The 27985-nt window shown below is 41.0% G+C and overlaps 1 protein-coding gene across 1 annotated transcript; it reads right to left on the bottom strand.

Moving 5' to 3' along the window:
- Positions 1–3646: 3646 nt before the first annotated feature.
- On the bottom strand, positions 3647–27985 carry chatb (choline O-acetyltransferase b). Its single transcript, XM_084670539.1, has 13 exons — positions 27785–27985; positions 27205–27323; positions 26063–26116; positions 25738–25918; positions 12439–12616; positions 12172–12341; positions 11931–12031; positions 11713–11841; positions 11486–11608; positions 11219–11360; positions 7677–7739; positions 7415–7552; positions 3647–4355 (listed from the first exon to the last, which is right to left on the bottom strand). The coding sequence occupies exons 1-13, from the start codon at positions 27983–27985 to the stop codon at positions 4098–4100; spliced, it is 1857 nt and encodes a 618-aa protein (XP_084526665.1). The 3' UTR covers positions 3647–4097.

The raw sequence follows: 27985 nt of genomic DNA, 5'->3' as shown, positions 1-27985 counted from the left end.
CTGTTGCCAAACCATGTTGTAATTCCACCAGTCAGTATGCTCTCAATGGTGCAGCGGTAAAAATTGGTCAGTACAGTGCAGTCCATGCCAAATTTCCGCAGTCGCCGCAGAAAAAAGAGCCTCTGTTTCGCTGTCCTTGTAACTACACCAATATGGTGTGTCCAGCTCAGATCCTCGCTGATATTGACACCAAGAAATCTGAAACTTTTGACTCTCTCCACAGCCGTGCCCCCGATGTGAATGGGTGCATGTTTTCCCTACAGCCACCTGTAGTCCACTATCAACTCCTTGGTTTTTGCTACATTAAGCAGCAGGCTGTTATCCTGACACCAAGATGTCATTGTTGCCACCTCTGCTCTGTAGGCAGACTCATCACCATTCTTGATGCAGCCAATAATGGTGGTGTCATCAGCAAACTTAATGATGGTGTTGGAGCTGTTAGTGGTTGCACAATCATAGGTGAACAGGGAGTACAACAGTGGGCTTAACACACAACCCTGTGGGGCACCAGTGCTGAGTGTTAGACTGGTTGAGGTGATGTTACCTAGCGGTACTGCCTGTGGCCTGTCTGTCAGGAAGTTCAATATCCATCTGCACATGGAGGGACTGATGTTCAGGTCCTGTAGTTTCATGATGAGCCTGGATGGTACTATGGTGTTGAAGGCGGAGCTGAAGTCGATGAAGAGCATCCGCACGTACGTGTTGTTCTGATCCAGGTGAGAGAGAGCAGTGTTCAAGGCCAAAGCTACAGCATCCTCTGTAGACCTGTTCAGCCTATATGCAAACTGGAGTGGGTCTAATGCAGGTGACAGGCAGGATGTAATGTGGTCTTTGACTAACCTCTCAAAGCATTTCATCACAACAGAGGTGAGTGCGACAGGGCGGTAATCATTGAGACAGCTCACTGATGGTTTCTTAGGGACTGGGATGATGGTGGCCCTCTTGAAGCTATTGGGGACGACAAACTGGGACAAGGAGAGGTTAAAGATGTCACTGAACACCTCTGCCAGATCAGGAGCACAGGCCTTGAGAACACGGCCAGGGATGTTGTCAGGTCCTGGAGCTTTATGCGCATTCACTCTCCTGAATGACTTGCACACATCAGTCACAGATACCTGGAGAGGGCAGCTGTCTTGCTCCAGCAGTACCTCTGACCTGGTGAGGGACTCAAATCGAGCATAAAAGGTGTTCAGCTCTTCTGCAAGAGAAACAGAGACCTCTGCTTGATGGCTGTTTCCTTTATAATCAGTGATAGTCTTCAACCCACTCCACATGTCTCTGGTGTTGGATCCTGTGTAATAAGACTCCACTTTCTCTCTGTACTGTCTCTTTGCCAGCTTGATGGTTTTTCTGAGTTTATATCGGGCTATTTTGTACTCACATGGGTCTCCAGAATGATAGGCTGCTGTACGGGCTTTGAGTGCTGAAGACACTTCTCCATTCACCCATGGCTTCTGGTTTGGAAAAGTTCTGACGTTCATTCGCTGTACAACGTCATCAATGCACTTACATATCCTAATACAAATTCAGTGTATTCATGGATGTTAACAGCGGCATCCAGAAAAATTCCCCAGTCTGTTGTTTGAAAACAGTCACATAGTGCCTCATCTGACTGCTCTGTCCAGCGCTGTATTGAGCGAAACACGTTGTCTTGTCTTAAGAATTTCAGTGCCCAGTCTGACCTTGTGTTGTTCTGTGCATCTGACAATAAAATACTTGAACATGAACAAAGTTACTGGTCCAGGTTAAAACTGCTACCCAAATGTGTTTGTTTAAAATCCTTACCACGTAGTTTTGAAGGTTTGTCCTTAATTTCCTTGTTTTTCGCTACTTGATATTGACGAGATTGATTGAGAAAACATCTTGGACTCTTAAAATGTTGTTACAAAAAGCGGCCACTTAATTGGTCTAGCGGTAAGATAGACCAATGACTTTAAACACTAATAAAAAATTTGCTGCAGGATTTCACATGGAGAACTTTTTTTCTCTTGCTCAAAACCAATAGATGTTTTCATCAGAATCAAAGGAATGTAGTGCCCCATATATGGGAACGGGATGAAACGAAAAACGGCTTCACCTTACGGCGGGTGGCAGGTTTTGACAGGCAGGTTTTGATTTTGGAAAAGTAGAGGTACACTAATTGCCTATTGGACAGACTCACATGGCTACCTTGTTACGTGGTCTATTTGACCTGTAAAACCTGTAATATCTTAGTGATGATTACAACTACAAAGTGATTATCTGGGACAGAATTTGAGTCAAATACCCATGATAACATAAGATTAGGTACAGTTGGATCCTCAGTGCTTGTTTACCCCAAGATGTGGAGTTTTTACACTGTTACTGTCGCCAACCCCCGGCCACTTTTCCACTGTGTGGTGCTGAATGCATTTTTTTTTTGGGGGGGGGGGGGGGGATAGATACCTTCCTTCCCCGCACTCCTGTGTCTCTGAGAAATTAGAGTGTGCCTAATGTTGTAAAAGACTTGGTTATATTTTCTGTACTAACATCCAAGGCACAATGAAACAAGACAAGCATGACTCTTGACTTCTCAGAGATTTTCTACTGGCTACAGTGTAGGAGATGAGAAAGGGGACGGCTCACATCCCTGCTGTCGATAGTAGACAGCAGGTGATATTTTCTGTTCCTGTGTGCCGCGTGGCAGACACTGATCAACGCCAATGTTCCCACAACATGTGTCTTCAGGGCGTACTTCCTCTATTGATCCTGGCACCAGGACCTGTCACCTACTCAACACAGGCAATGAGTGGCTTCCAGCTCCACTTTGATACTCTGTCAAGTCAGGAGAATGTACACTGGTGTAGAGTTATTGTTGTTCTGAGTTAAGTTCAGGTCCTGGTTGGTTTTAATATTTTTATAGCATGGACATTGTGAAATTAAGGAGTGAAGGTATTTTGTCTTTGTCATAGGTAAAGTTTGTTGATATAGTGACATATCACACATTTGGTTTTGTATGTGATTCAATGTTTTATACAACCCTATCCACAAAATCAGCATACTTTTTCCAAGATCCAGTTCTTCACTGACTTTATTTGGAATAGGTTTTTTTATTAATCCCTCTGTTTGATAGAAGAATGTATTGGGTCATGTCTGAATGACAAAATACTGTGCCGTTAGCTGGTCACTTGGGTGACCTGATTCAGTAGTTAAACCAATTGAAAATTAGAATCTGGTGTCTTTCTCTACATAAATCATCTTATGCCAGGAAATCGAGTCCATCTGTTGCAAAGGGGGTTAGAAAAGTGGCTGTGCATCACACAGACTGACAAATGTAAATCTGTCCAGTTGTCCAATTATTGTTCAGTCAGTCAAGTACCTTCAGTCCTGTCGCCATGTCCTGCTGATCAGCTGTTTGAGAAGGTACCTCATTATTATGGTTTTTACTTCAGCCCTATATAGTAAAAATATATATTGTCAAATACATTGTTTATTATAAATTATTATTATTATATGGACACAGCTATTTGTAATAGTACAGTAGTATTCTCTGCAGCACAAAAAGTCATATTTATTACATGATACAATACAATGCAGATTGTGGACATAGTTTATATAGATTTTCTATATAATGATTAAACTACATTTATGAACTATAACAAATAAAACAATTTAGCCTAAGCTTTCATTTACACTCAAATGATCTACAAATGATCAAATTACAAGCTCCCCTATCCTATTTAATATAATATTAATGGCTAATCTACTGCATGACATGAGCTTAACATCATCTCAATAGAGCTACACACCACCACATTATACAATACAAATGTGTTCTTAACAGACAGTATACACTCATTTTTAAGCACAGAGTTCTGAGAAGTCTAATAATGAGACAACAACACATTATCCACATCTACATAAAACCCTCAAAATGTTGAACTAGTAAAAACTTTATTTTACTCAATCCTTGTTTTACATAGATACATACATAATTTCATACAATTATTAAGGATTTGTTTTTTTTTACTATCCTGAAGGATAACATGTAATTGCATGAACAGCTAATACACACAAGGCACTATTACTATTATATTAGTGTGAAGGAGGGAAATGCTGCAGTCTCCTTCGCTGTGGCTTTACTTTCCTGGATTCTGGGGCTGGTCAGACTCGTGGCCGGGGGGTTTGGGGCCAGCGTTGCTCCTATTCCACAGGTCCCTGATCTCCAGCAGCCCCTCCTCTAGGGCCTTGACAAACATGGTCGAGCAGGTCTCCTTGCACTCTTTGAAACTAGACACACAGAAGATGATGTGGTCCGGCTGGGGGTTGTAGCTGACTCCATAGCCATTGGGAACCACAGGACCATAGCAGACAAACATCTCCTCTGTAGTGGGGACCTGGGGAGGATGGGGGTCAAAGGCTTGATATGTGCAGCATTTTCTCATTCAGCCAGCACTCAACAAACTCATTCCGAGGACCTTTGGTAATTACTTAAATATATTGCTGTAAGTTAAAATCTTGCTGTGAAAATCTAGTTCTATGATATTGTTAGATAAAATATCATATTTTCTTGATCTCTGACAACACACACATTTTAACTATTGTTTCAGCCAGATTTCATGACTAACCCAAGCCTACAGTTTTCAATTCATCAACAACTGGTAGCTGAATTAAATTAGTTTGATGACTTATTTTTGAAACACTTGAATCTTCGGGGGTCAGATGGCTGAGCGGTTAAGGAATCGTGCTATTAATCTGAAGGTTGCTGGTTCGATTCCTGGCCGTGCAAATTACTTTGTGTCCTTGGAAAAGGCACTTCACCTTACTTGCCTTGGGGGCAATGTCCCTACTGTACTTACTGTAAGTCGCTCTAGATAAGAGCGTCTGCTAATTGACTAAATGTAATCTTCCTGTCCACTTGCTGTCTGGACATATTCAAATTGGTCTGACTTGAACCGATTGACTGAGGAAATGCAGAACAGCAAAGCATGTATTTTCACATAAGGTTGAGTGTTATTACAGTTACAAACATTTGATATTTTTTTCTTTTGATGGGGATGTGTTATGTAAGGGATAATGCACGAGGAGGTGTCCAATATCACCTGATAATGGACGATGCGGAGGCATGAACCGTCTGACGCACAGTGCGCTTCCGCTGAGTTCATTATCAGGTGATATTGGACACCTCAAAGGGCATAATCCCGCTTATCCCAAGTTTACTTGCCAACGATTTTTTCTTTACAAACATTAATTTATGTTTTCAGGCATTTTGCAAAATAAATCTAACGTTTTTTAACGTTAGCCAACTCTGATCTTTTATAGTCCGCTCAGCTCATCGAACCAACACCGGCCTTCCCTTGGCTGAGCTATTAGCCCGAAAGCTAACGTTATGCTAGCAAGATTCAGAGGCAATAACATTGTGTACGGTTGACAAACAGTAAATATAATTTTACAGTATGTTTGACAATAAGATTTGCTAGCTAACCAGCCATGTCACTGTCCCAAAATCAATATCAAGATTTTCACGAACAATGTCAGTATTATACTAGTACTAGGCTACAGTATGGCCGCAGCCAATGGAGCGAGTTGAATAGCAAATGGATGTGAGATGACCATATCAAAGTTGACATTTTCTTCAAACAGTGATTATAATTTGACAGTACGTTTAACAACAAGACTAGCCAGCTATCGTGCCATGTCATTGTCCCCAAATAAAATCAAGATTTTTAAGAAGAAAATAATCGGCCATGTGTAGAGTTGCTGCTACTGTCGTGTTGGCCGCAGCCTGACTGAAGTAGATTGACTAGCAAGGTGAATAGCGAATGGGATGTGAGATGAGCGGTTACGTGACACTGACACACTACATTCAGAAAAGAAACATTTTTCAAATCGGTTAAAATAAATATTGAAGTCACTCATTGTTGTAAATACAAGTTAGCTTGTTAAAGTCTTTAAAAATTGTAAATGGAGGCTTTGACTCTGTCACTGTTGTAATGGGTACTTATTTCAGATACTTTGTACAGGCTCCTGTGTAGCCAGCGGAATAATTTAGAATGGTGAAAAAACAGTTTTGCTGCAATAACGCAGTAACTTCCGTATTTGGGTGATGACTGTCCGTTACTATCCGATAATGGACACCCCTGCAGCCAATCAGAATCGAATATTCACCCAGACCATGGTATAACATATGATATTGCATGAGTGTGCCAGAGTGTGCTTGCCACAGTGTGTACTCTAGCAAGCACACTCTGGCAAGCACCCCCAAATAGTCTGTATCACACTGACATAAGTAATTAGGGTTCCTCCGTCAGGAGCACTCTATTGTAATTGTTGGTATTATTATTAATAATGTGTGCGTGTACCCTGTCTGTTTCCTGTTTCAAGTATTAAACCCTTTGTTTTCGACCATGCCTGCTGACTCCACTGCATTTGGGTCCAACCCCACCTCACGTCGTGACAATTAGGGTTCCTCGGGTAGGAGGAATACTTGCAAAGTATAAGGTTGTAGGTTTGAATTGGTTACAAAAGCGGTGCCAGGGATTTCAGTTGTTGTGTTCGTTCAGTTAGATGTTTGTAATGTTATTGTTGGTTAGGTAATATAATCTTGTTGGTCACCTTGATTGTGCATGTTGTGTAGTTTAATGTGACCAGAGAGTCGGCTGCTATCCTGTCACAGGCTATTCTCGCAAGGAGTTGAATATGAGCTCTTCCCTAGCCCAGTTGTGCACATGACTATTGTTAGTTGTGCATTGACTGAGAGTCTGGAAAGAGATCAACTCAAGAAGAGTTTCAATGTCCTATGGAAAGTTAATAATGAGCCCTTACTAATTAGAAAATCTCAGCGGTTGGTGTGTAGCAGAGAGGCTAGAGGCACTGACTCGAAATCTTATGCTATGAGTTCAAATCCCCGTTCAGCCTATTGTTGTTGGCCAAACATGTAGTTTTGCTCTCTTGTTGTCCAATTCTCGATCTTCTACAGTGTACATGTTTATAATTTTTTGTCATTTTGCGGAGGAACCTGCATCGCTGCTTGCAGCTATATTAGTAGTTGTTTCTGTTGGCTGCTGGTTTCCGGCTCGCTATATCCATATTGTTTTGGCTTGTGAGAGCTAGCTTAGTGTAGCTCAGTCAGCTCAACATGCTGAGAGTTGAGAGCAAAGTGAGCATGCAAATTATTTTTAGAAAATGTCTAAATGCTTATCCAAACAATGTCAATCGCGGCGCTGCACTCCGTTGGATTATAAAAAAGACACCTGCAAAATACGAACGTTGTAGAGTGCCCGGTTCTCAAGATACTCGTTAGAAACTACACCCATTCTAATTTGAACACAAATACATAGAGATTCCTGTCATTATTAGAGGGATAAAGTGTGAAGCTATTTAAAAGTATACCGTTTTTCTGCATTTTCAGAGAAAATGGTAGATCAAACTTGCAGTGGATGAGATTGATTCTCACCTGACTAGTGGAAAGAACAAACTGGTTACTGGCTAAATATGTCTCATCCAAGAAAATATCAGACTCCTCCATCTTGAGTTCCTTAGCAATCTCATGAAGTCCAAGAAGATGATTGTCTATTGCCAACCCTGTAATAGCCTGAAACCACAGATACATGCAAAATAAAAAAGGTTTTGTCACTTCTGTATATAAGAAAGATATGAAATATTGTATTAGGTAGGTACAGGTAAGCACTTTATTAATCCTAAAGGAAATTACTTACTGCAATAGTGTAATTAGTCTGGGCACTGATTGCATCCCAAAACCTTTTCATTTTTTCTGAATCCTACATTGTGAACACAAAGAAGAAAGCATTAAACTGACGTTAAAACATTTCCAGAATAATTTTTAAAATGCTGTCGTATTTCGTAGGGAATTGAAATCTGCAGAGATATCATCTGTTTTTAGACAACGGGGTAGTAAGGTGAGGGGGTGGGCTGCACCTGCCGGTGTCACGTCCCAACTGGTTCCCAATTTAACTGGTTCCCCAGCTGTGCGTGCACCTATCAGTCTGCTTCTATCACCAGATTCGTCACAAATTCACAATATATCACTGGCGATTTTCAAGTCGGGTCTCATATTTGCTGCGGCAAATATGAAAGTAGGCCTATAGGCCACATGCGCACTACATTAGGCTACCATTCACGACAAAATAAAAAATGTGCAGGCTCACATGAAGTGGGATTCGATCGCACTATAGCAAACATAGGTGCTCACGTAAGTCCATTGATTTACACCGCGAGCTATACCAGCACACATAATTAAACTAAATCGTTAGGTATTTGTTCAGGTAACATTTTGATTTGGCTCCTGATTCAACTGGTTCCCATAGACACTATCCGAATGGGGGCTACTATGCACGTATTTGGGGTTGTTTCGAAGCAATAGCCGTATTTTACACGACATCACAGCTCCGTCTGACACCACATACTAAAAATTCATACTAAGAACGTCACTTCTAACCCAGACAATATGATGAAAATACGCATAACACAATATGGAAACATTTGTTTCCTATGCGATTTTGTGTAGCCTATGGCTGAGTGTTTCTTTGCTATATCTTTTGAAATCAGTTAATTTCATAATTGTGTATTCTGAACAAATGTAGTGAGCACTACATTACAGCCATTCACGCCATAGTAAATGGAAGTTAAGAAAATTGCTTGTAATTAGGGCTGTGAAAAATAACGCGTTAACGCGTTATGATTAAATTACAGGATTAATTCGTTATTTTTGTTTAACGCATTTAACGTAATATAACCACAATTCCACCCAATCTGCAACTTCTGGATGAGAAGTTTGTGTTCCAAAAAAACTAAGATGGAACATCCAATAAAACCTATGCACACTCTGCGGCACGGCTCCAGACTGTGACCAAATGGTCGCATTTTGCGACCTGTTTTTGAGACAGTGCGAGCATTTTTTACAAGCACTCGCGCATGTGCGATCTACAAATTTTGAATTCATTGGGTGTGCACAATGTCAGCACACGTTAGCAACAACGCATAGATACGACGTTCTAGGAAGACAGCAATATCAGCTTTCCTTCTGCATTAGTAAAAGCTACGAATGTTTAAGCTATTTTTTGCTAGGTACCTATAAACCTAGCTAAAAGTCTTGAAAGGTTTAGGATATTTTTCGCTAGGTTCCTACGAACATGTCTTAATCTGCCAAGAAAGTGGGTGCCGCTTCGTTCTTTTGGTGAGCAGTTTCACGAGCCCTGCTCACCCGGCGTCATGGAGCCTAGCAGGTAAATACTTATTTAGCACTAGCATTGCTACAGTATCACTGCCTGTGTTTGAGCTGTTGCGCTGTGTTATACTCGGCAAGTATCGTGTTGTGGTGTCGGAGGACTGATCAAAAAGTGCATCATACATTTAAGTCATTTAGCTAAGACTTGCATGTACATTACGTAATGTCACATAATAATGTATTTAAACTCAAGCTTATATGGTGCGTTGCAGGGGCGATTCTATGATCAGAGATCACCTTTAGGGGTGCTCAGCCCCCAATGAGAATGTGACATGAATACAGTGCCTTGCAAAAGTGCTAAACGTAAACCCCCTTGCTAATATAAATCCCTAATTTCACTGGATAACAATTAATACATTTATGTATTATTATGCAAAATATTGAATGAAAAAACTAAGGATGTCCCTTTCTTCATGAACTACCAGCATCAAATGATAATAAACAATATATTTAAGAAAATATAAAAAAAATATTAGGAGTGCTTGAGCACTCTTAAAAAGGATTTAAAATTGCCACTGAATTGTACCCTCTCCAGTTACATTAAGAAATGCATTGCAGGTATATAAGGTGCACAATATAAAGTGTGCCCCTTAATTTTCTGCTTGCGCTCAAATTTTCAGTCAGGGGCTACTGTGCTCCCAGTAAAAAAAGTTAGTCTGGAGCCCTGCTCTGCAGGAAGACGTTATCGCTCTGGATAAGAGCGTCTGCTAAATGACTGAATGTTATCGTTTCACCGAAGCAATACCAGCCTAAAGTAACCTATACCACCTCAACGCGAAGCATGCGTTGGTCGGCGAGGGGAGTTCAAGTAGAATCCGCCAAACCACCCTCACTGAACAGCGTAGGGCCCTCACTAAGTCTGCCTGTGACAAGGTGACTAGCACAGTTGCCAAATGTATTGCAAAAAGCTGTAGACTGATTGATATTGTTGAGGACGAAGGGTTCACCAAAGTTTTGCGAGTGGCAACGGGTGACTCGAACATCGAGGTACTGCAAAATCAAAGATGCACACTAATGACAAAAAATTCGGAAAATCGGTAATATGTGATTACTCATGATTAATCCACAGAAACCTGTGATAAATTTGATTACAATTTGTAATCATTTTACAGCCCTACTTGTAATGCAACGGATTATAACAATGCATGTGTCTTTGCTCGTGGGATTGAATTCCACTCAAATCTTTTATTTTCTTGGCTTCCATGTCGTGAATGGCTGTAATGTAGTGTTCACTACATTTGTTCAGAATTGAAATGAATGAAATGATGAAATTAATTGATTTCAAAAGATATAGCGAAGAAACACTCAGCCATAGGCTACACGAAATCGCATAGGAAACGACTGTTTCCATGTTGTGTTACGCGTATTTTGATCGTATTGTCTGGGTTAGCAGCAACGTTCTTAGTATTAATTTTTAATATGTGGTGTCAGAAGCAGCTGTGATGTCGTGGAAAATACGGCTATTGCTTCGAAACAACCCCAAATACGTGCATATAGCCTACATTCGGGTAGTGTCTATGGGAACCAGTTACATCAGAAGGAGCCAAATCAAAATGTTACCTGAAGGCCAACGTAGTTAACAGATACCCAATGATTTCGCTAAATTTTGTGAGCTGGTATAGCTTGCGGTGGAAATCAATGGACTTTGGCGCGCACCTATTTTTGCTATAGTGCGATCGAATCCCACTTCATGCGAGCCTGCAAACGTTTTGTTTTGTCTCCATTTATTTTGTCGCGAATGGTAGCCTAAATAGTGCGCACGTAGCCTATAGGCCTACTTTCATATTTGCCGCAACAAATATGAGACCCGACTTGAAAATCGCCAGTAATATGTTTGTGAATTTGTGACGAATCTGGTGATAGAGGCAGACTGTGCACGAACAGCTGGGGAACAAGTTAAATTGGGAACCAGTTGGGATGTAACACAGGCACTGGTTTCATTTAGGCAGACATGATGAACCGCAATATGGGAGATACTCTGTAATTGGGACCTAGGTAAGGAAAATTGCTCACGCAGAGGGAAGCCTTCTCATCTGTCATAGCTTTCACAAAGACCAGAGCCTCTAGGGTAGCGGAGCGAATGTTGTCCACCCTCCCGTCTCGGAAGCGTCGAATAGATGCACTTTCGTAACTGGGCATGAGTTTCCCGTTGCATCTGAGCACGAAGCATAGGACTTTTGATTGCTGTTCTAGCCCGTTTTCATGGAAGCCATAAAAACTGATGTTTCTATTTGTTTTATGGCATTCTTTCCTGCCTAATACTATATAAATATTGCTTACCTGTAAAATGCAAGTTGCAAGGCAACTTGTATTAAAGCATCTGGACTCATCTTCTGTTTCTTGATGAACTCTTTTCCATAAGCTTTGAACTTGTAGACATCCAACTCAAGATTTTGAACCAGACTGGTGCCCCAAAAAGATAGACCCAACTAAAGTCATTGTGGTTAAGCAGTACTGTTTGATACATTAATACAGTAAATTGTGTGTTTATTTGTTTGTCACCATACCTCTGGAGCCTATTTGCGGAGACAGCCAAGAGTCCTTGGAGGTAAGGGGTACATTTCCAGAGAAGTCTCCTGGGAGTACATAGCTCTGTAAAACTGCCAGCCCTCGCTAGCTTTGAGGAAATTCCTGACCTGGAAAGATCATGAACATGATGTTCAGGGAATATTACAAATACTCTGCATTACTTGCCTGATGTATAAACATAATACGAGATACTTACACAAATTTTATAAGATATTCACAGCATTGTACCGGGACAGCCCCCTCAAAAGGAGAGTGTTCACATAACAATCCACAGATTCCATCCACAGCTACGACAAACTAGAAAAGACCACTGTTAGTTTATTGCTAAATCAATTATTGTCATGTGAGATTGCATACATGTATACATAAAATAAGGAAACACTTTCTTCACCCTCCCATTAAGTACCAGGGTTGTAGTGCCATGGTCTGGGTTGTACCTGTATTGGCTTGTCATACCAGCGGTTTGCTCCATTCTTCTGGGCCCCCCCACCATGGAGCATCAGCAGGCCTCTGTTGGTATCACTGGGCTCCATCCCACTGGCATCATCCAAACATAGCACACACAGGCAGCTCTCAATCACTCCCATTGACTCTTTGTTGAGTTGATCTAGTGGTAATATTAGACTTCAAGTCAGTTAATTGGCTAGGATTGTACTTTCAGATGTTCAGATAGGATTCCAATATGGCAATGAGTGACAGGACACCTTTCATGAGCACATCTCTGGCCTGAGCCCATTCAGTTCTCCCGTCCGAGGTCAGCAGGCCAAATGGAGGATGCCGATACTTGTCGTTCCCTGCCATTTTCACTATTTTCTCCAGTTGAGATAAGATGTCAAATTCATTGAGTTGTTTGTTGTTTGCCACTACATCCAGCTTAAAAAACTGCAGAGAAAATATATAAGTCATCCACTCCACGTGGTATTATATACAATAAAATAACTGTCATTGTTGAATGATTGACTAATGATCTTAGGGGTTTTACAAGTAGATTAAAAAAATATTAGGGCTGTCAAGCAATTAAAATATTTAATCGTGATTAATTGCATTATTTCATATGATTAATTGCAATTAATCGCTAACTAGTTAATCTGTTAAAATTTTACCCCATAATTGATTCAAAAAAATACAAATAAACATTAAAAGGGTGTACTTAAAAACTTCCTAACTGGATGATAATGTCCATATAACAAGTTCAGATGGAACACAACTTAAATTGTGAGGGAGTTTTATTCAATCACAAACGATACTGCTGTAGCTATAATAAACATCCACAAAATTAGATTTCTGGAATATAAAATACATTTAAGACATGTTGTCTCATAGCCTACTACGATATCCTGCTCCATAATATTCAAATCTCACTCAAACATACTTCAGATACTTAAGCAACCACAGATTGACCTTAATATTGAACAATACAGATTCTATTTTGTTGAACCCAGTCAGCTGCTCGCTTTTGCGAGTGTTGTCTGCCATTTATTACCGGAGCGAACGCTGCTGCTGCTAGCTGTGTGCTTTGCTTGCATGTGATAGTTTAGGCTGGAAGTACTCCGGTGATAACTAAACTCAGCCTGACAATCAGTACACACAGCCTAAGTTTTGTCAACCGAGCCTTTTTGAAATGGAACTTCCCATCTAAAATCCCTCTCTCCATCATTCAGCTACCATCGGCAGTCAAAGTAATGTGACGACAGGTAATTTTCAGGGGCGTTTTTTTTTGACAGCCCTAAAAAATATAATAATAATAATTGAAAACTGTACTGTTTCAGCCAGTAGGACTCTCAATCACAGTGGTACAAAGCTTGTTTAAGAATTGCAGATGAAAAGCCCACTGGATAGCAAGTGCAACAAACAGGAATGTATGTCAGAACAAAACAAACATGGCACCTCTGTTACCATAAACTCCCCTTGCCTTTAGGAAGGTTCTCAAAGAAAGTATCAGATTCAATTGGACATAATTTAGTAAGCAACCTATGCCTTCGCAAAGATTGACTCTCATGTGCTGCAAATTGATTGTTCCTGGAAGCATTTGCCATAGGGGTGTAACAGAACACAAATCACAGTTCGGTACATACCGTGGTTTTGGAGTCAAGGTTCGATAGCAACAAATTCCAAATATTAGTTTTTTTTTCCAAATCTCTCTCTTTAATAATGGTAGGAATCTGTGTGTGTGTGTACAAATAACAAATGGGTTAAGTTTCCCACGATCCGCTTAAAGATCCTGTAAAGTGGAATTGAAAATTAGTTTTTAAGTTCATCACACCACAGAAGAATGTGTTGTTTACTACCCATCCAAATTAGAATAAAATAAAACCCATCGACAAGTATGTTAAATGAGGCTTTGAAATCGTGAGAAAATCAACAGTCTTCTCTGCTTGAGACTGGGGGCTTGATTACATTACATTGATTACATTTAGCAACAACAGCCACACAATTGCTAATAGCTAAAGATAGATATCAGAACAGCCATACCAGGGGCCTGTTCCATAAAGGCCACTCAAATAAATTAGACTTAGTCCCAAACCAGACTTGAATTAGCTTAACAAGTCAAGCGGGGCTAAAGCGGTTCCATAAAGTCCAATTTCAGCTCACGCAGTCCCAATAATTCAAGTCAGATTTAAGTAGTCAAGTTAATGGCGCGTGCACCCTATTCTTAAGCAGCCTGAGAGGTAAAACATGGATCATACAATCCACCACGGCAAAAGCAATGCACACGGCCATGTGACTTCTTCCAGAAAGAACGTTCCCTTTACGTTCCCCTCTCACGCCACACCTTGTATATCTCATGCTGAAAAGGCAACGCCAACCAAGTAGCCCCTGTTAACGTTGTAAACAGGGTCGGGGTGGGTAATCAGGAGAGTTCCCGGTGGGTCGCTTCACTTTTGGGCCGGTCGAGGATTTTTTGTTGTTGACATGTCACAGTAGTATTATCTTCTTAAAGGCCATATGGCAGGTAGATTTTTCCAACGAATTTGCGCTATTTGGTTGTTGGTAATAAACATTTAAACTGTTATCCATTGTATTTCAAGTTGTTGGGTGTCACAAAACATAATATAATACAAAAAAGTAGCAACTTTTTGCAATGATTCTTCTTTCCCCCACAATGCATTGTATGACGTCACGTTGGGGAGACAACAGACAAAAGTCTGCTTTGAGACCATTGAAATCCATTGGAAATAAACACTACTAGGCTAGTACCAGAGAATGTCTAATATGGGCTCTGCTAGTACCAACAAAACGTGGAACATCTCGGAAATGTGTTTACAAAGTCGGGGAAAATATTTAATTAGCGATGATCTTGGGGGGATTTTACAGGTGGGACTGGCAAGTTAGCCATAGCTAGCCCATAGCATGATGTATTCTACTGTACTACTAGTACTACTAAAGGTAACTAAGTGGTTAAGGACAAGTAAAAAAAAAAAAAAAAAAAAGCTATGTTACTTGCAGTGGCCAACTTGCAAATACTGAGGATAGCCTACCGAAGTTGAGTTAGCCAATATCGTTAGCGATGCTAGCTAACGTTAGTTTGCTAGCAGTAGCAGTATATAACATTTCACTGGTTCTTGCAGCTGTTTGTTTAGCAAGTCACAGTGTTTACAAGCCCTGATAGTGTAACTGAGACGACGCAGTAGACATACGACTTGCTTGGATGTGCTAGGCTGGGTTGACTGTTGCACAGTAAGTAGTTCTACAATGGTAGTATCGTATCTTGCCTTGTAGTGGCAGCATCGTACATTTAAGAAATTCAAGACTTGCATGTAGCCTACAGTAAGTAATGTCACATTAAATAATGTATTTAAACTCAAGCTAGTGTGGTGTGTCACTGTCTTCAATGCCACAGGCTTTTCTGTCAAAAGAAACCCTTTCATTTCAACACATTCAGTGAAGTTTGGCTAGCAACAGCAGCTAGGCTAGCTTGCTCGACTGAGGCCGACAGAAATGGTCGCTTTTGGCTTATTTACTGATAATGATCGCTTCCAGCAAACTTCTTTGAATTTGCCATTTCCCCGTAAATAAATGTCCAGCTTATTTACGTGTTTGCGGGCATATTTTCAGTTAGTAGTTGGTACAGTACACTGTTTGAATCGCGATTCCATCTGAAAAATACTGCCGGTGACAACGTTGTTAGAATAGCTTGTATGTATCAAACGGGGTTCGGCTTGTTTCATAATAAATTGACCAATTTGCAACCGACACAAGCAAGCACACACTACAATTTCCCCAGAAATTATACCCTCTCCTCTTTAGCGATGCTATAGACATTGATGCTAACATTTCACTGGGTCTTGCAGCTGTTTGACTGAAATTATTATAAAATGTTATGTTCTATCCATTTGCCTACTTTAGAAAGTCACAGTATTTCAAAGCACATATAATGTAACTGAGAAGATGCAGTACATAATTCCTCTTTCAAGTAATAAGCCCCCGTTCAAGTGTTAGGCATCAAATTAGCTGCACGGTCTGTAGCTAGAGATATTGGGACGAAGATGCAATACAGTACGTAACAGAAAGTGTTTTATTCTGCAGAAATTGTGTAAATGTTTAATATAACAAATACGATTTTTATAACACCTCAATTGTTATAATTTGTATATTATTACAGCTCATCTTCGTTGGTCAAAAGCACAATCTTTACCCGGACGTGACCTGTGCATGAAAAAGTGGAACTTATGTAGGCTACTTTGTGCAGTGCCTCAAAAAGTTAATGTCAGGCCCTGAATGATCACTAGATGTAAAGAAAACGTTGACTTCCACTCGGTGCTATTCACTGACAGTCAAAATAAATAGTATATGTGCACTGCTGTTCATAGACGAGCTCCAGGTGTCGTTGCTGCGCTGCTAAATGATAGCAACTCACCAAGACACTATCAACTCTCCACTCATTCTCCTCGGTACAATTTAATTGGCTTTGACTGCCATAAGGTCGACTTGGTTCAAAATGATATGGCTGCGGGCCATCATATACATTATTCGTTCTTGCCACCTCTTCTTCATCCCAATAGATCGCCATAGTTCTAGTACTAGACTGAGGCTACTCTCCTCCACTACTCCCCAACGTGACGTCATCGCCGAATTGCGCTAATATGCTAAGGCTAACACAAAAAACGTCAAAAACTGGTCTTAAACACCATTTTGAGACACCATTTTGAGATTTCTTGAATAATATACATATTTTGAGTGCTTTATGTACCCATTAATCAACAGTGGTGGTTAACCTGCCATATGGACTTTAAAGTAGGCTACACACATTCCGCATTCTGACACCTTAGCCTCTGCATGGGTTGTACCATGTGAAGGAGTTCTTCCCTCCCAAATAGAGTTGGTTGGGTCCATAGCCCGTCTTTTCCAAAAAGTTTTCTCAAATAGGCTACGGATAGCTGGGCTGTGGGGCCCTACCGTAACGATACGTGTCAGCGAGGATGGATGGGAGCAGGGCCGGAGTGATGGTATCACTAGACAAGGTTGTTTGATAAACGTCTATGATTATTATACATAAAGCTCAATTCAACTATTTTGCGCTCAAATATTGGCCAAAATGTTTCGCTCTCCCGCTATGCGCGCTCGCATTACATGTGGAAGTCCCTATCTTGCATCACATCAAACCCATACGTCCTAGGTTTGGGCTAAGCCCATAATTTTTACAAAGTCTGGCTCCGTGCCTGATAAACATTCGGATCGTTCCCAGTCTCAAAAAACGTATTAATATGATCTCTTTCTGTAATCATGATACCCCCCAGAAAAGTCCACTGGAGAGGGGGGGACCAAATACCAAATCTTTTTTTGCTAAAGTTGGCAGCACTGCCAGTTTGTTCTCTTTGCTCTGGACTCAGACATCTTGAGTTGACTAATGCTGGGTACACACTAAAAGATTTTTAAAAAGATTTAAAAAATGTGAGAAACCACAAACATGAGGACCAAAAAATCCTAGACGTAACCGTTTTGCTCCCCCCACACATCAGGATTTCTGATCGGAAACATTCAACATGTTGTCATGACCACATGTTATGTCAATTGCGCTTACACACTACCTCCGAAACGTTCGTGCGTCCAAAAAAAGTTCAGATCGGGTTCGATTTTCTGCGTTTTTCGCATCCATAGCCAGCATTTTGAGAGTTTTTTTTGACAATTCAGAGCCACTGTACAAGCGAACGACAAAATCCAGAATGGCATCTGACAAGTTGATACACTTGTCACACAAGCAAAGTGCGGATTATAAAGACGCCAATCATAAGAATAGGTTGTGGCAGATGATTTCGGAACAGCTTGAGAAACAGGATGGTAGGTACTGATTTTAAAAACAAAGGGTTTAAAAAGGTTTATACAGTATTGTGTTCAAGTTAGCTAAACAATAGCTTGTTGCTAATGTCATTCATTCGTTGTCAATAGTGATAACGTAGTCCCAACCAGGGTGTATTAATTCAGTTGCTATATACTTGGACTTTTAATAGAATACATGCAATGCCCTGGTCACCTAAATGTAATAATCTATATAACAATATATCTGTTGTGTTATAATATATGATATTATGAATAAATGACTAATACATTTGGTACAATAATGTACCTTACATGATGTTAGTTGAGGCAGTGAAGAAAATGTGGAAAAACCTGCGGGACACGTATGTCCGCTATAGGAAAGAAGGACAGGTCAGAAGTGGACAAGGGGCCAACAAAAAAAAGAAATGGATCCACATGGACGCAATGCCCTTGTTGCGAAATTCCTTGGCAAGGAGAAGGTAATTAGGTAGTTAATGAGTAGTTAGCCTATCCATAAATACACCAACCTTGCAGATCATTTCATGAACTTATTTTCAAAAGGTCAGATGGTAATATCCAGGTGGCGGTGGCGGTGGCGGAGGAGGAGGAGGAGGAGGAGGAGGGAATAGGGGAAGATGGTAGAACGCAGACAGAGAAGGAGAGTGACAGTGTACTGATGGAGACAGAGAGAGAGGGCAGCATAACTCCTTCAGGTATCTGCGGTGCTGAAAGTAAGAAGATGCAGGCAGAGAGTGATGACAACCTAGAGAGGTACTGTCAAAGGAGAGAAGCAAGGGATGAAAGGAGAGAAAAGGCGAGAGAGGCAGAGCAACAGCAGCGTCAGGCCTGGCAGGACCTGCAAACTGATAAGGTGTCCACCTTTCTCTCCAGGTTGGCCCCCAGCATGAGGAAACTTGCACCAGAAAAATTGTTCTTTCTAAAAATTTAAATGCAGGAATTGATTCACAAAGTTTCCTTTGAAGGGCCTTATTATCAGCAGTTTTCTCAGGATCCCACCTACCGTTCTCTATGAAATTAGTATTTATTATTACTTATGCATTGTTCGAGTTTAACTGGTGCTTAAGGGGTTAATGTTTGTTTTGTTTTACATGCAGAAACACCTTTTAAACTGTTAATATGAATTATGTTTCTGTTCTTCTGGGCAGCAAGTTCTTTTGAATACAGAATAAACAAGTAATCTGAATCAGCAATAAACAAGAAATGAGTCATTCAACTGTCTTTAGTTGCTTTTCTTTCAAATATTGTATAACAATACTACATACATATTGTATGTACAAAATATAAATGTAGAAACTTTATATACAACATGTTGTATTATTCAGTGTTGTATTGAATGTAGTAATAATATAATAATAGTTGTAGTAATGTTAACTGATTGTATATATTTGGTTGTATTTACAAGATATAACAGCTAACAACTACTGTAAACATGAATGCAACTCAGCCATTACGCACGATTGAGGTATAAAGAGTGTGATTGACTGAGTGAGTCCACAGCACACACGGTCATACTGTCATGGTACCTCGCCAGCAGGTGAGACAAAATCTTTCCTGAATGTGTCTCTCATGTGGAGAGCCTCTTCAGATGCACGGTTGCCCCTTGGCCTCTGAAACTCCTGTGACATGCGTTGTCAGCATAGTCGTCACCCTGGCCGCCTTGTCCCACTTTATGGCGCAGGTAGTTGCACAAGATGCAGGTGATGCCTTGATGATGCTGTCTGCCAGGTCAGGGTTCACGTCCATTGGCCTTTTGTAAACCCTGAATCTTTGGGTCAAAATGCCAAACGCATTTTCAGATATGCGACGCGCTCTTGACAGGCAGAGGTTAAAGATGCACTTGTCTTCTTCAAGGTGCTTTCTACCGTAGGGTCGGAGCAAATACGGCTTCATGGGAAAGGCCATGTCTGCCACGATAACATGGTTGACTTTTCCCAATTCAGGCGCAGATGGGAGCTCCAATAGGGGTGGAACATTCAGAGTCCCACGCTGGAGGGCCCGCCCAGTGCAGAATCTGCGAAAATACCACCATCGCTGTCAGCACCTTTAGCTCCCCACATCGATGGCCAAGAAACAGTAATCAGCATCTACTAATGCGAGGAGGACGATGGAAAAGGTGCCTTTGTAATTTAAAAAAGGCAACCCATGTTTGCAGGGACCTCGATATTGACATGCTTCCCATTGAGAGCGCCGATACAATTAGGGAAGTTCCACTTCTCATTGAACCTCCTCGCTGTGTGCTTCCAGATATCCTCTGTTGGTGTTGGGATGTAAGAGTCCTTAAGCTGCAGCCAGATTTGGTCACAGGTCTCCCTCACAATCTTCCCTACAGTGCTGATGCCCAACCTAAAACCGCTGGCGATGGTTGTGAATAAATGCCCAGTGCTCAGATACCTAAAATGATGTATCCTATTATTATAGCACACAAAATAATGGTGGTGTCCATACCGTAGACATTCTGCCAGTCTCTGTTCACGATCGATTGGTTCACGGAAATGTGTGGTCATTTTTTTATATGGCTCCAGTATCGCTAAAGGCATCAAACTGAACAACTAACAGTTTGAGGTAAATTTTACATTTCTCAGGATAATTTCTCTTCTCCTTGATAAGGAGGTGAAACTCTCCTTCCTCTCCGCAATCTCAGGATTGGATGGACCCATATTTCGTATTTCTCCTTTTTTTTCTCTTTTTAATAAGAGAGAGGGCAACAAAACCATCCTCAGTGCTTGACGAATCCATTTAGTATTTTTTCCGTATTTTTCCGTAAAGGTTTAGTAAATACGCATTGGATTCAGTGTGGAAGGTGTATGTACGTGACACGTTTTTAGGCTGACGAATACGAAAAAACGCATACGAAAATTTTGGACTCAAGCCTTAAGACATGGACAATATTATTTATGTCTGTGGGATACAGAAAGACTAAATTAAGATTAAATACTGGATAGCTAACTAAGAAAAATACTATACTAAAGTGGATGGTTTATTTCAGTAGATGTAGTTGGAAGGTTATAATCTACAATTGTTGCTGTGTAGATAATGGCTCTGGGGGGTATTCCAGGTGGCGAGTTTAACAAACTCTGAGATTAACCCTGAACTATGAGTTGAGTTACTCTAACATGGGAAACTCCGAAAATTTGGTTCCAGATAAGCTGATATGAATTTGTTAACTCAACTCTAAGTAGGTCAACTCAGAGTTAAGCGCCGGCATGAGAACTATTAAAAGCCAACATCAATGGAGATCCGATACTATGATCCACCATGGCACCAAGCGACAAAAAACGTTGCATACTCCACATAACTTCAAATTCAAGTTTTATTTTGTGTTTATGGTCGAGCACATATTCCGAAAAAACAGCTGCCAAAGTTCGAGTGTTACTCGGAACCTGCCATGTTGGTGTTGAGATGGACAAGATGGCTGCTGTATGCAGATGGCAAGGAACTGATTATTGCCGACGATGCAACTAACGCGATGAGACAGCGGAGGAGAGCTTTACTTCTACACTACGCCGGACCCGTCATTCAGGACATTTTCTCTACCCTGTTGGACACGGGAGAGGCAACGGATTATGGGAGAGCAGTCAGGCCCTGAAAGCTTACTTCGTACCTATAGTCAATGCAGCGTTTGCCCTTTTTCAACGATTGTTCCATCAGTTGGTGCAGGGGTCGGGTGAGACCACTCAAGTTTGTTACCCGTTTACGCCATTTTGCTAGGGACTGTGGTTTGGGGGTAGATTGTGATAATCAGATGAGGGATGCGGTTTGGATTATGTGCGACGTAAACTACTTGAGGATGGCCCAGGGCTAATGTTGGCATGCTCTCTAGACAAAGCATCCCAATGCGAGAGAGTTGAGGAACAAACGGCGGCTATGTCTGTCTGTGATGCAGAGAAGGCAGACACGGACAAAGTGAACCGTCTCTCACAAAAGAGAGAGATATCAGAAAACATCAAGACCAAAATTTGATGACAAGGCAAAGCAAAACCAGTCCTACAGATGTAGTCATAATAATTAATTTGGAAAAGACCCCAATTGACCAGCACGTGGACAGACATGCCATAAATGTAAAGGGAAAGATTTCTCTAAGGTATGCATAACGAAGAAACATGTGTTCAATCACGTTAAACGACTTCATGATTATGCCTGTGTTGTTAAGGATGATATCATGAAAGAACGGCTGAGTGTCTTTATTGGAGGGGTATGCCTAAATATGTTAATTGACTCTGGGGCAACAGGGAATATAATCAATGAGAATACTCGGGATAGGAAGACACATGATTCCAGGTTACATGCTGTGCTGAGGAGACTGGAGGATTGTGGATTGACTCTGAACCCAGAAAAGTGTCAATTCAACATGGACAGGCTGGTCTTTATGGGTATACTCTTGTCTGAGAAAGGAGTTGAGTGAAAAGCAATAGTGGACGCCAGAGAACCGGAAAGTTCTTCTGAGGTGCGAAGCTTCCTTGGGATGGTCAGCTACAGCAGTAGGTTCTGACCACAGTTTGCAACCTTATCAGAACCCCTGCGCAGGCTGACAAGGAAAGACACTAAGTTTGAGTTTGGACAGGAACAAAATGAATCATTTCAGGCACTGAAAGAAGCTCTATGTAGAGCAGAGACTCTTGCATACTTTGATAAAGAGGCACCCACCAAGGTTATCACTGATGCTAGCCAAGTAGGTCTAGGGGCGGTACTTGTGCGGGAACAGAAAGGTGAAATGGTTCCCATTAGTTACGCGAGCCGATGTCTGACCGACTGTGAACATAAATACTCACAAACTGAGCGTGAGTCTCTGGCACTTGTATGGGCCTGTGAGAAACGACACCCATATGTGTACGGGCGGAAATGTGACCTTGTGATGGACCACAAACCCCTCGAAGCAATCTACAGTCCACGCTCCAAACCCTGTGTGCGAGTGGAACGCTGGGTCCTGCAACTAAAACAATGACATTAGAGTTGTCCAAATTGCGGGCAAGCAAAATATAGTTGATTCGTTATCCAGACTGTTGGGAAAGGATACTAACAGTAAGCAACATATACATGGATCAGAGGAATATGTAAGGTATTTGGCCATACATGCCACACCTCGGGCACTGACGACCAGGGAAGTGGAGAAAGCGTCGGCAGTCAATAAAGAACTAACAGAAGTGAGAGAGGCTATAGGAAGTGGACATTTTGATAAATGCAAAGCTTCTGCAGCCGTGTCAGTTGAACTATGTAGAATAGGACACATTGTGCTAAGAGGGACACGCATTGTCCTCCCTCAAATACTGAGGATGAGCAATCACTTGAGGGTCACCTGGCAATTGTTGGAACAAAACAACGTCTCAGAAGTTAAGAGTGGTGGCCGGGAATGGACAGAGCGGCTGAAGGACACTGGAAATCGTGCCCCGGGTGTCAGACTATATCCTTCCCAGACCCACCGGAACCACTTAGACCCACACCGCTACCAGATGAACCATGGCGTGACCGGGCATTGGATTTACTTGGCCCACTCCCAACAGGCCAATCGATCTTAGTGGTGGTAGACTATTACAGTCGTTACTATGAATATGATGTATTCACATCTACCACGGCACAAAAGGTCATTGACTGTCTAGAAATTATATTTAGCAGACATGGTCTGCCAGTCACACTGAAATCAGACAACGGTCCTCAATTTAGGTTGGAGGAATTCCACGATTACTGTGGAAGTAACGGAATAAAACACCTAAGAACAATGCCTAAATGGGCTCAGGCAAATGGAGAGGTGGAGCGTCAAAATGCATCACTGCTGAAGCAGATCTGCATTGCCCGTGTGGAAGGACTGGAGTTCACAACTAACTTCAACGCAAGAGACACAAAGGGACAGGCCAAATAGAAAGACCACAATGACTAAGAACCTGTCTGACCACGTTCTTAACTGAGTTAGACAAGTACAAAAGAGTTGCATGTTCATTTGCACTAAATTTGTTTAAATAAGGTGTGCAAAATACTCGTGTTACATTTGCAAAGGTAGACTCTCATTTTGTTGGTATAAGTAATTGCATAGTGATTGACTTTCGTCAATAGGTTAAAGTCTTCTGTTGCAAAAAATGGTTATCCACTGAAGAGTGAAGTTCATGTCCAAATAAAGGAGGGATGTCATGTACTGAATGTCACTACTTTGCTACCTATGGAGCTAGAAAGCTGACAAAAGAATCTGAATTTGAATATGAAAGATCTGAAATATTTGTGTGTCGAATTTCATAAAACTGAAATATTTAGCTGTTGAATATATAATTTCTGAATTATTTTTAAGCCGAAATTATTTTGATCCAAAGATTCACATTTCTAAAATTCAGATTCTTGAAATTCAGATTTTGTTTGAACTAGACCAAAGGGGAAACAGCTTGCTTTCACAGGAAAAAGTAGACGATTTCAGAACAACCGAACTTTACCTCAGAACAAACTGAGTTGCAGTTTGAGCTGGAGGAAGACCCAGACCACATACACGTAACTGAAAAGTGGCAATACAGTAGCTAGCAAGCGTGACTTGATTCAACCTGGATTTTCTCTGTGGGTATTATAATTAAGAGACACAATTGAAGTTCATGATTTTATATCAGGCTGGATGTTGATGCCATCAAGCTCTTAAAAGAACTCCAACACAGAAAAGAGAACAACGGAACATAAATATATAGGCTATAGCTTTGCCAGTTGTTCCGCGTCTCCCATCGGTCTCCGCCGCCCTCCGACTCTGTCTCGACTCACTTGGTAACAGTAACTGCCGATTTTGGCAGAGTAGAAGACACAAGTTTTTACAAGTTTCATAAGCACTTGCTCCATACTCTTCCTCCAACGAGCAACTCTTACCTTTTGTTCTGAGGTAAAATTTGGTCGTTCTGAAATCGTCTACTTTTCCCTGTGAAAGCAATCTGTTTCACCTTTGGCCTAGTTCAGACAAAATCTGAATTTCCGCTATCTGAATCTCAGCAATCTGAATTTCAAGAATCTGAATTCACGCGATCTGAATTTTAGAAATGTGTATTTCTGGATCCGAATATTCAACAGTAAAATATTTAAGTTTTATGAAATTCGACATACAAATATTTCAGATCTTTCACATTCAAATTCAGATACTTTTGTCAGCTTTCTAGCTCCATAGCTACCGTAGTGGTCAGAAAGTGTATTGTGTGGTGGTGCAAATAAAGTGGCTGGCACCAGGTGCAACACCAAGGAATCTCTGGTCATGGTTTAATTCCGGAGACCGATAAATACATAAACATAAAAAACACGAATTTAGTCTGATCGGTCAATTTTCGTGTCTCGAAAACATTTTTTTGTATTGCAAATGCAATACAAAAAAATGAATTTTATGAAACGAATTTCATAAAACTTAAATATTTTATGCAAATGCAATACAAAAAAATGCATTCCTATTTACAGCATTGCATAGCACAAAGAAAAAATACAAACATAATAATTAATTCCAGAAATCAGTGTTTGTGGGTGTGCCACCACTTATTTTATCACGGGCACTGTGCACTAGTTACTTTAATGGCACAGTCTAAACGTTGTACTTATCTATTCACAAAAGTCTCATCTACATGACTGTGTAAACAGTTAACATTTTTCATTTGGGACTTTTGAGATATTGCTACTAGCTGGCAGTAATGGCAGTAATACCTCTATTGATCACAAACTATGTCTATGTGGGACCCTTTTGATTTCTGCTAAAATAGTGGTGTAAGAATAATGTGTGCCCTGACCTGGTTCTTGTAGGTCACAATGATGTGCTCTATCCCATAGAAGGGTGGGTTCTTCTGGACAACCAGGTTGTCTCTCTTGTGGCCGGGCAGGCGGTACGACGTGAAGAGACGGTAGTGCTGCTCCATACACAGAGGTATCCCTGTTAACTTCCCACGGACATAGTCCACTGGTAGTGCCCGTCTGCCAGCCAAACAAACATTTGTTTAAAAGGGGGATTTATGCTCTGAAATTGTGCATTGTGTTTTGTAGGTTATGTATCAACAGTAAATAATGAGATTGTATTTGTTTAGTGGATAAAGGGCTTTTGTATGCTGAGAAACTTACGCATCAATGAGAGCCTTGTATTCCAGTACTCCTGTGATGAGACGAGCAGAAAATCTAGGACCAAAAAAACATTTTCTGATCAGCATTTTTTTATATTGGAAGAAAAAATGTGCCAATACAATGAGATTATACTATATCTGTTAAGGCTATTTAGTAACATTCTTCACAGGGTTTCCCACAGAAACCTGTGTTAGTTAAGGTGGTCGGGTGGGGTTTGCCATCAGACCGGGGGGGGGGGGGGGTAGTTTGTGCAATAGACTAATGCATTCTGCAGAGAAGGGAGACTGGTGTTGGTCACAGTTTGGAATGGAAGGGAGAAAACAGGACAATGGCGGATATCGCTAAAAAAACAGCGTAGTTAAGGCGGCAGGTGTGTGTTGCTTAACTGAAAAGTGTCTGATGGTTCTTGTGTCAAAAATAAATTTTTCTTTTGTACAATTTGCTCCTGTTTATTTTATTCATCCATATTTCTAATTCACTGTGTATAAATGTAACAACTTCTGGTGCATGTTTATCCAGTCATTGTGGTCCTGGAAATGGACAGACTACATGACAACTCTCTCATCTTTTAATGGAGGTCTTGTAATCAAATCTGTGGTAGATTAATATGTGTTTGTGAGAGATAAAGAGAGAGAGAGTAGGCAGTGTGTGTAGATAGAAGCACAGAGCCATTGACAGGCCTGGTGCTTCATGTCATTTGTCTAGTTGTTGCTTTGTGTTCATCCCTTGATACCATATCCAGATCAATGGAAAAAAGGCCAGGGGGCTAAACCAGAACACTGAATGGAGGCAACCATTGGCCTTGGTGCAGAACTCGGTCCTGTCACCCCTCATCTAATATCAAGCTTTGTCAGTCTGTTACCAGCTGTCCCTGATTTCAGGGGTAGTATTCAATTATGCTGAGGCTGACAAAAGCTAATAGTGACTTACAGGGGCTAAGTGAGGCTTGAATTTTTTCATTTAATAAAGAGGTTAATATTTAGATAAGAGGCCAATGTTGTCACAACCTTGTCTGTAAATCTGAATCAGTTCTCATGTGCACTGGACAGAGCGGAAACCATTCAGCAAGTACAGAGCAATCACTAACCTCTTTCGTACTATCTACTATGGATACGTGCTGTGTAAACCTCAGCGGTACATACCTTAAGGAGTCTTTGAGATCTCTAAATGTTTGTTTTGGGAAGACTATGACAGGACTGGAGTTCACCGGAAGAGGTAATCTGTTTTTCAAATACATATCCTCAAGCCAGTAGTCTGAAACCTGAGACACAAAGAGGAAAGAAAAAAACAAACATCTGAACCCAACCATGTAAACAGTTGAATCAATGTCACAAAGCTATTATTGTTTTAAATTATACTAATACAGGCACTGGAGTGATACTGACAATGCTGTGTGTATCATTAAAAGATTCACAGAGAAATAGTTGAGAACAGGCATGAGTGCGGGCGTGTGATAGATATCAGGGTGCAGCAATAATTCAGGACTGACAAATCCCTTAAGTGCTTTGTGATAGGCCATGCAGACATCAAAAGGAGAATCTATGGCCACAGCTTTAGTTCTTTACTCCTTTGATTATCTTTTTTAATGAATGGGCCACACACTGGATGGGCCACAAACTTGGTAATTTTGAAAAAGAAAATGACATTTCTGTTTCTAGACCAAGACACTCAAGACACAAAGTTCACAACAATCACAGTTGTTGGACTGAATAGAGAATTTACCCAGTTGTCAGTCTTGTCTCTCCTCTCCAAAAGTTTCTTCTGGAGTAGTTCTCCGGTGCCTCCAGGAGCCCTAAACCTCTCCACTATGGCTTTTGTCTTATGAAACTGTTCCTCATTAACAAGGTGTTGAACACACTTCAGATACTTGTCCAGTGTTTGACTCAAAGGTGGAACAGGTACTTTGGGAAGTTCCTGCGTCAT

This window comes from Hypomesus nipponensis, chromosome 13 (genome assembly GCF_054491055.1).
Source record: "Hypomesus nipponensis isolate SF chromosome 13, ASM5449105v1, whole genome shotgun sequence".
NCBI lineage: Eukaryota > Metazoa > Chordata > Actinopteri > Osmeriformes > Osmeridae > Hypomesus > Hypomesus nipponensis.
Note: the sequence above shows the minus strand (reverse complement) of the source record. Positions and strands in the feature narration are given on the sequence as shown.

What these genes read in the sequence shown, in the direction of transcription:
- chatb (XM_084670539.1), bottom strand. Translation starts at nt 27,985, where the DNA reads ATGACGCAGGAACTTCCCAAAGTACCTGTTCCACCTTTGAGTCAAACA. An exon ending in GAATATCTTATAAAATTTGT is followed by an intron (nt 11,842 to 11,930) that starts GTAAGTATCTCG and finishes TGATCTTTCCAG; the next exon opens with GTCAGGAATTTCCTCAAAGC. An exon ending in TTGTTCTTTCCACTAGTCAG is followed by an intron (nt 4,356 to 7,414) that starts GTGAGAATCAAT and finishes CATCCTCCCCAG; the next exon opens with GTCCCCACTACAGAGGAGAT.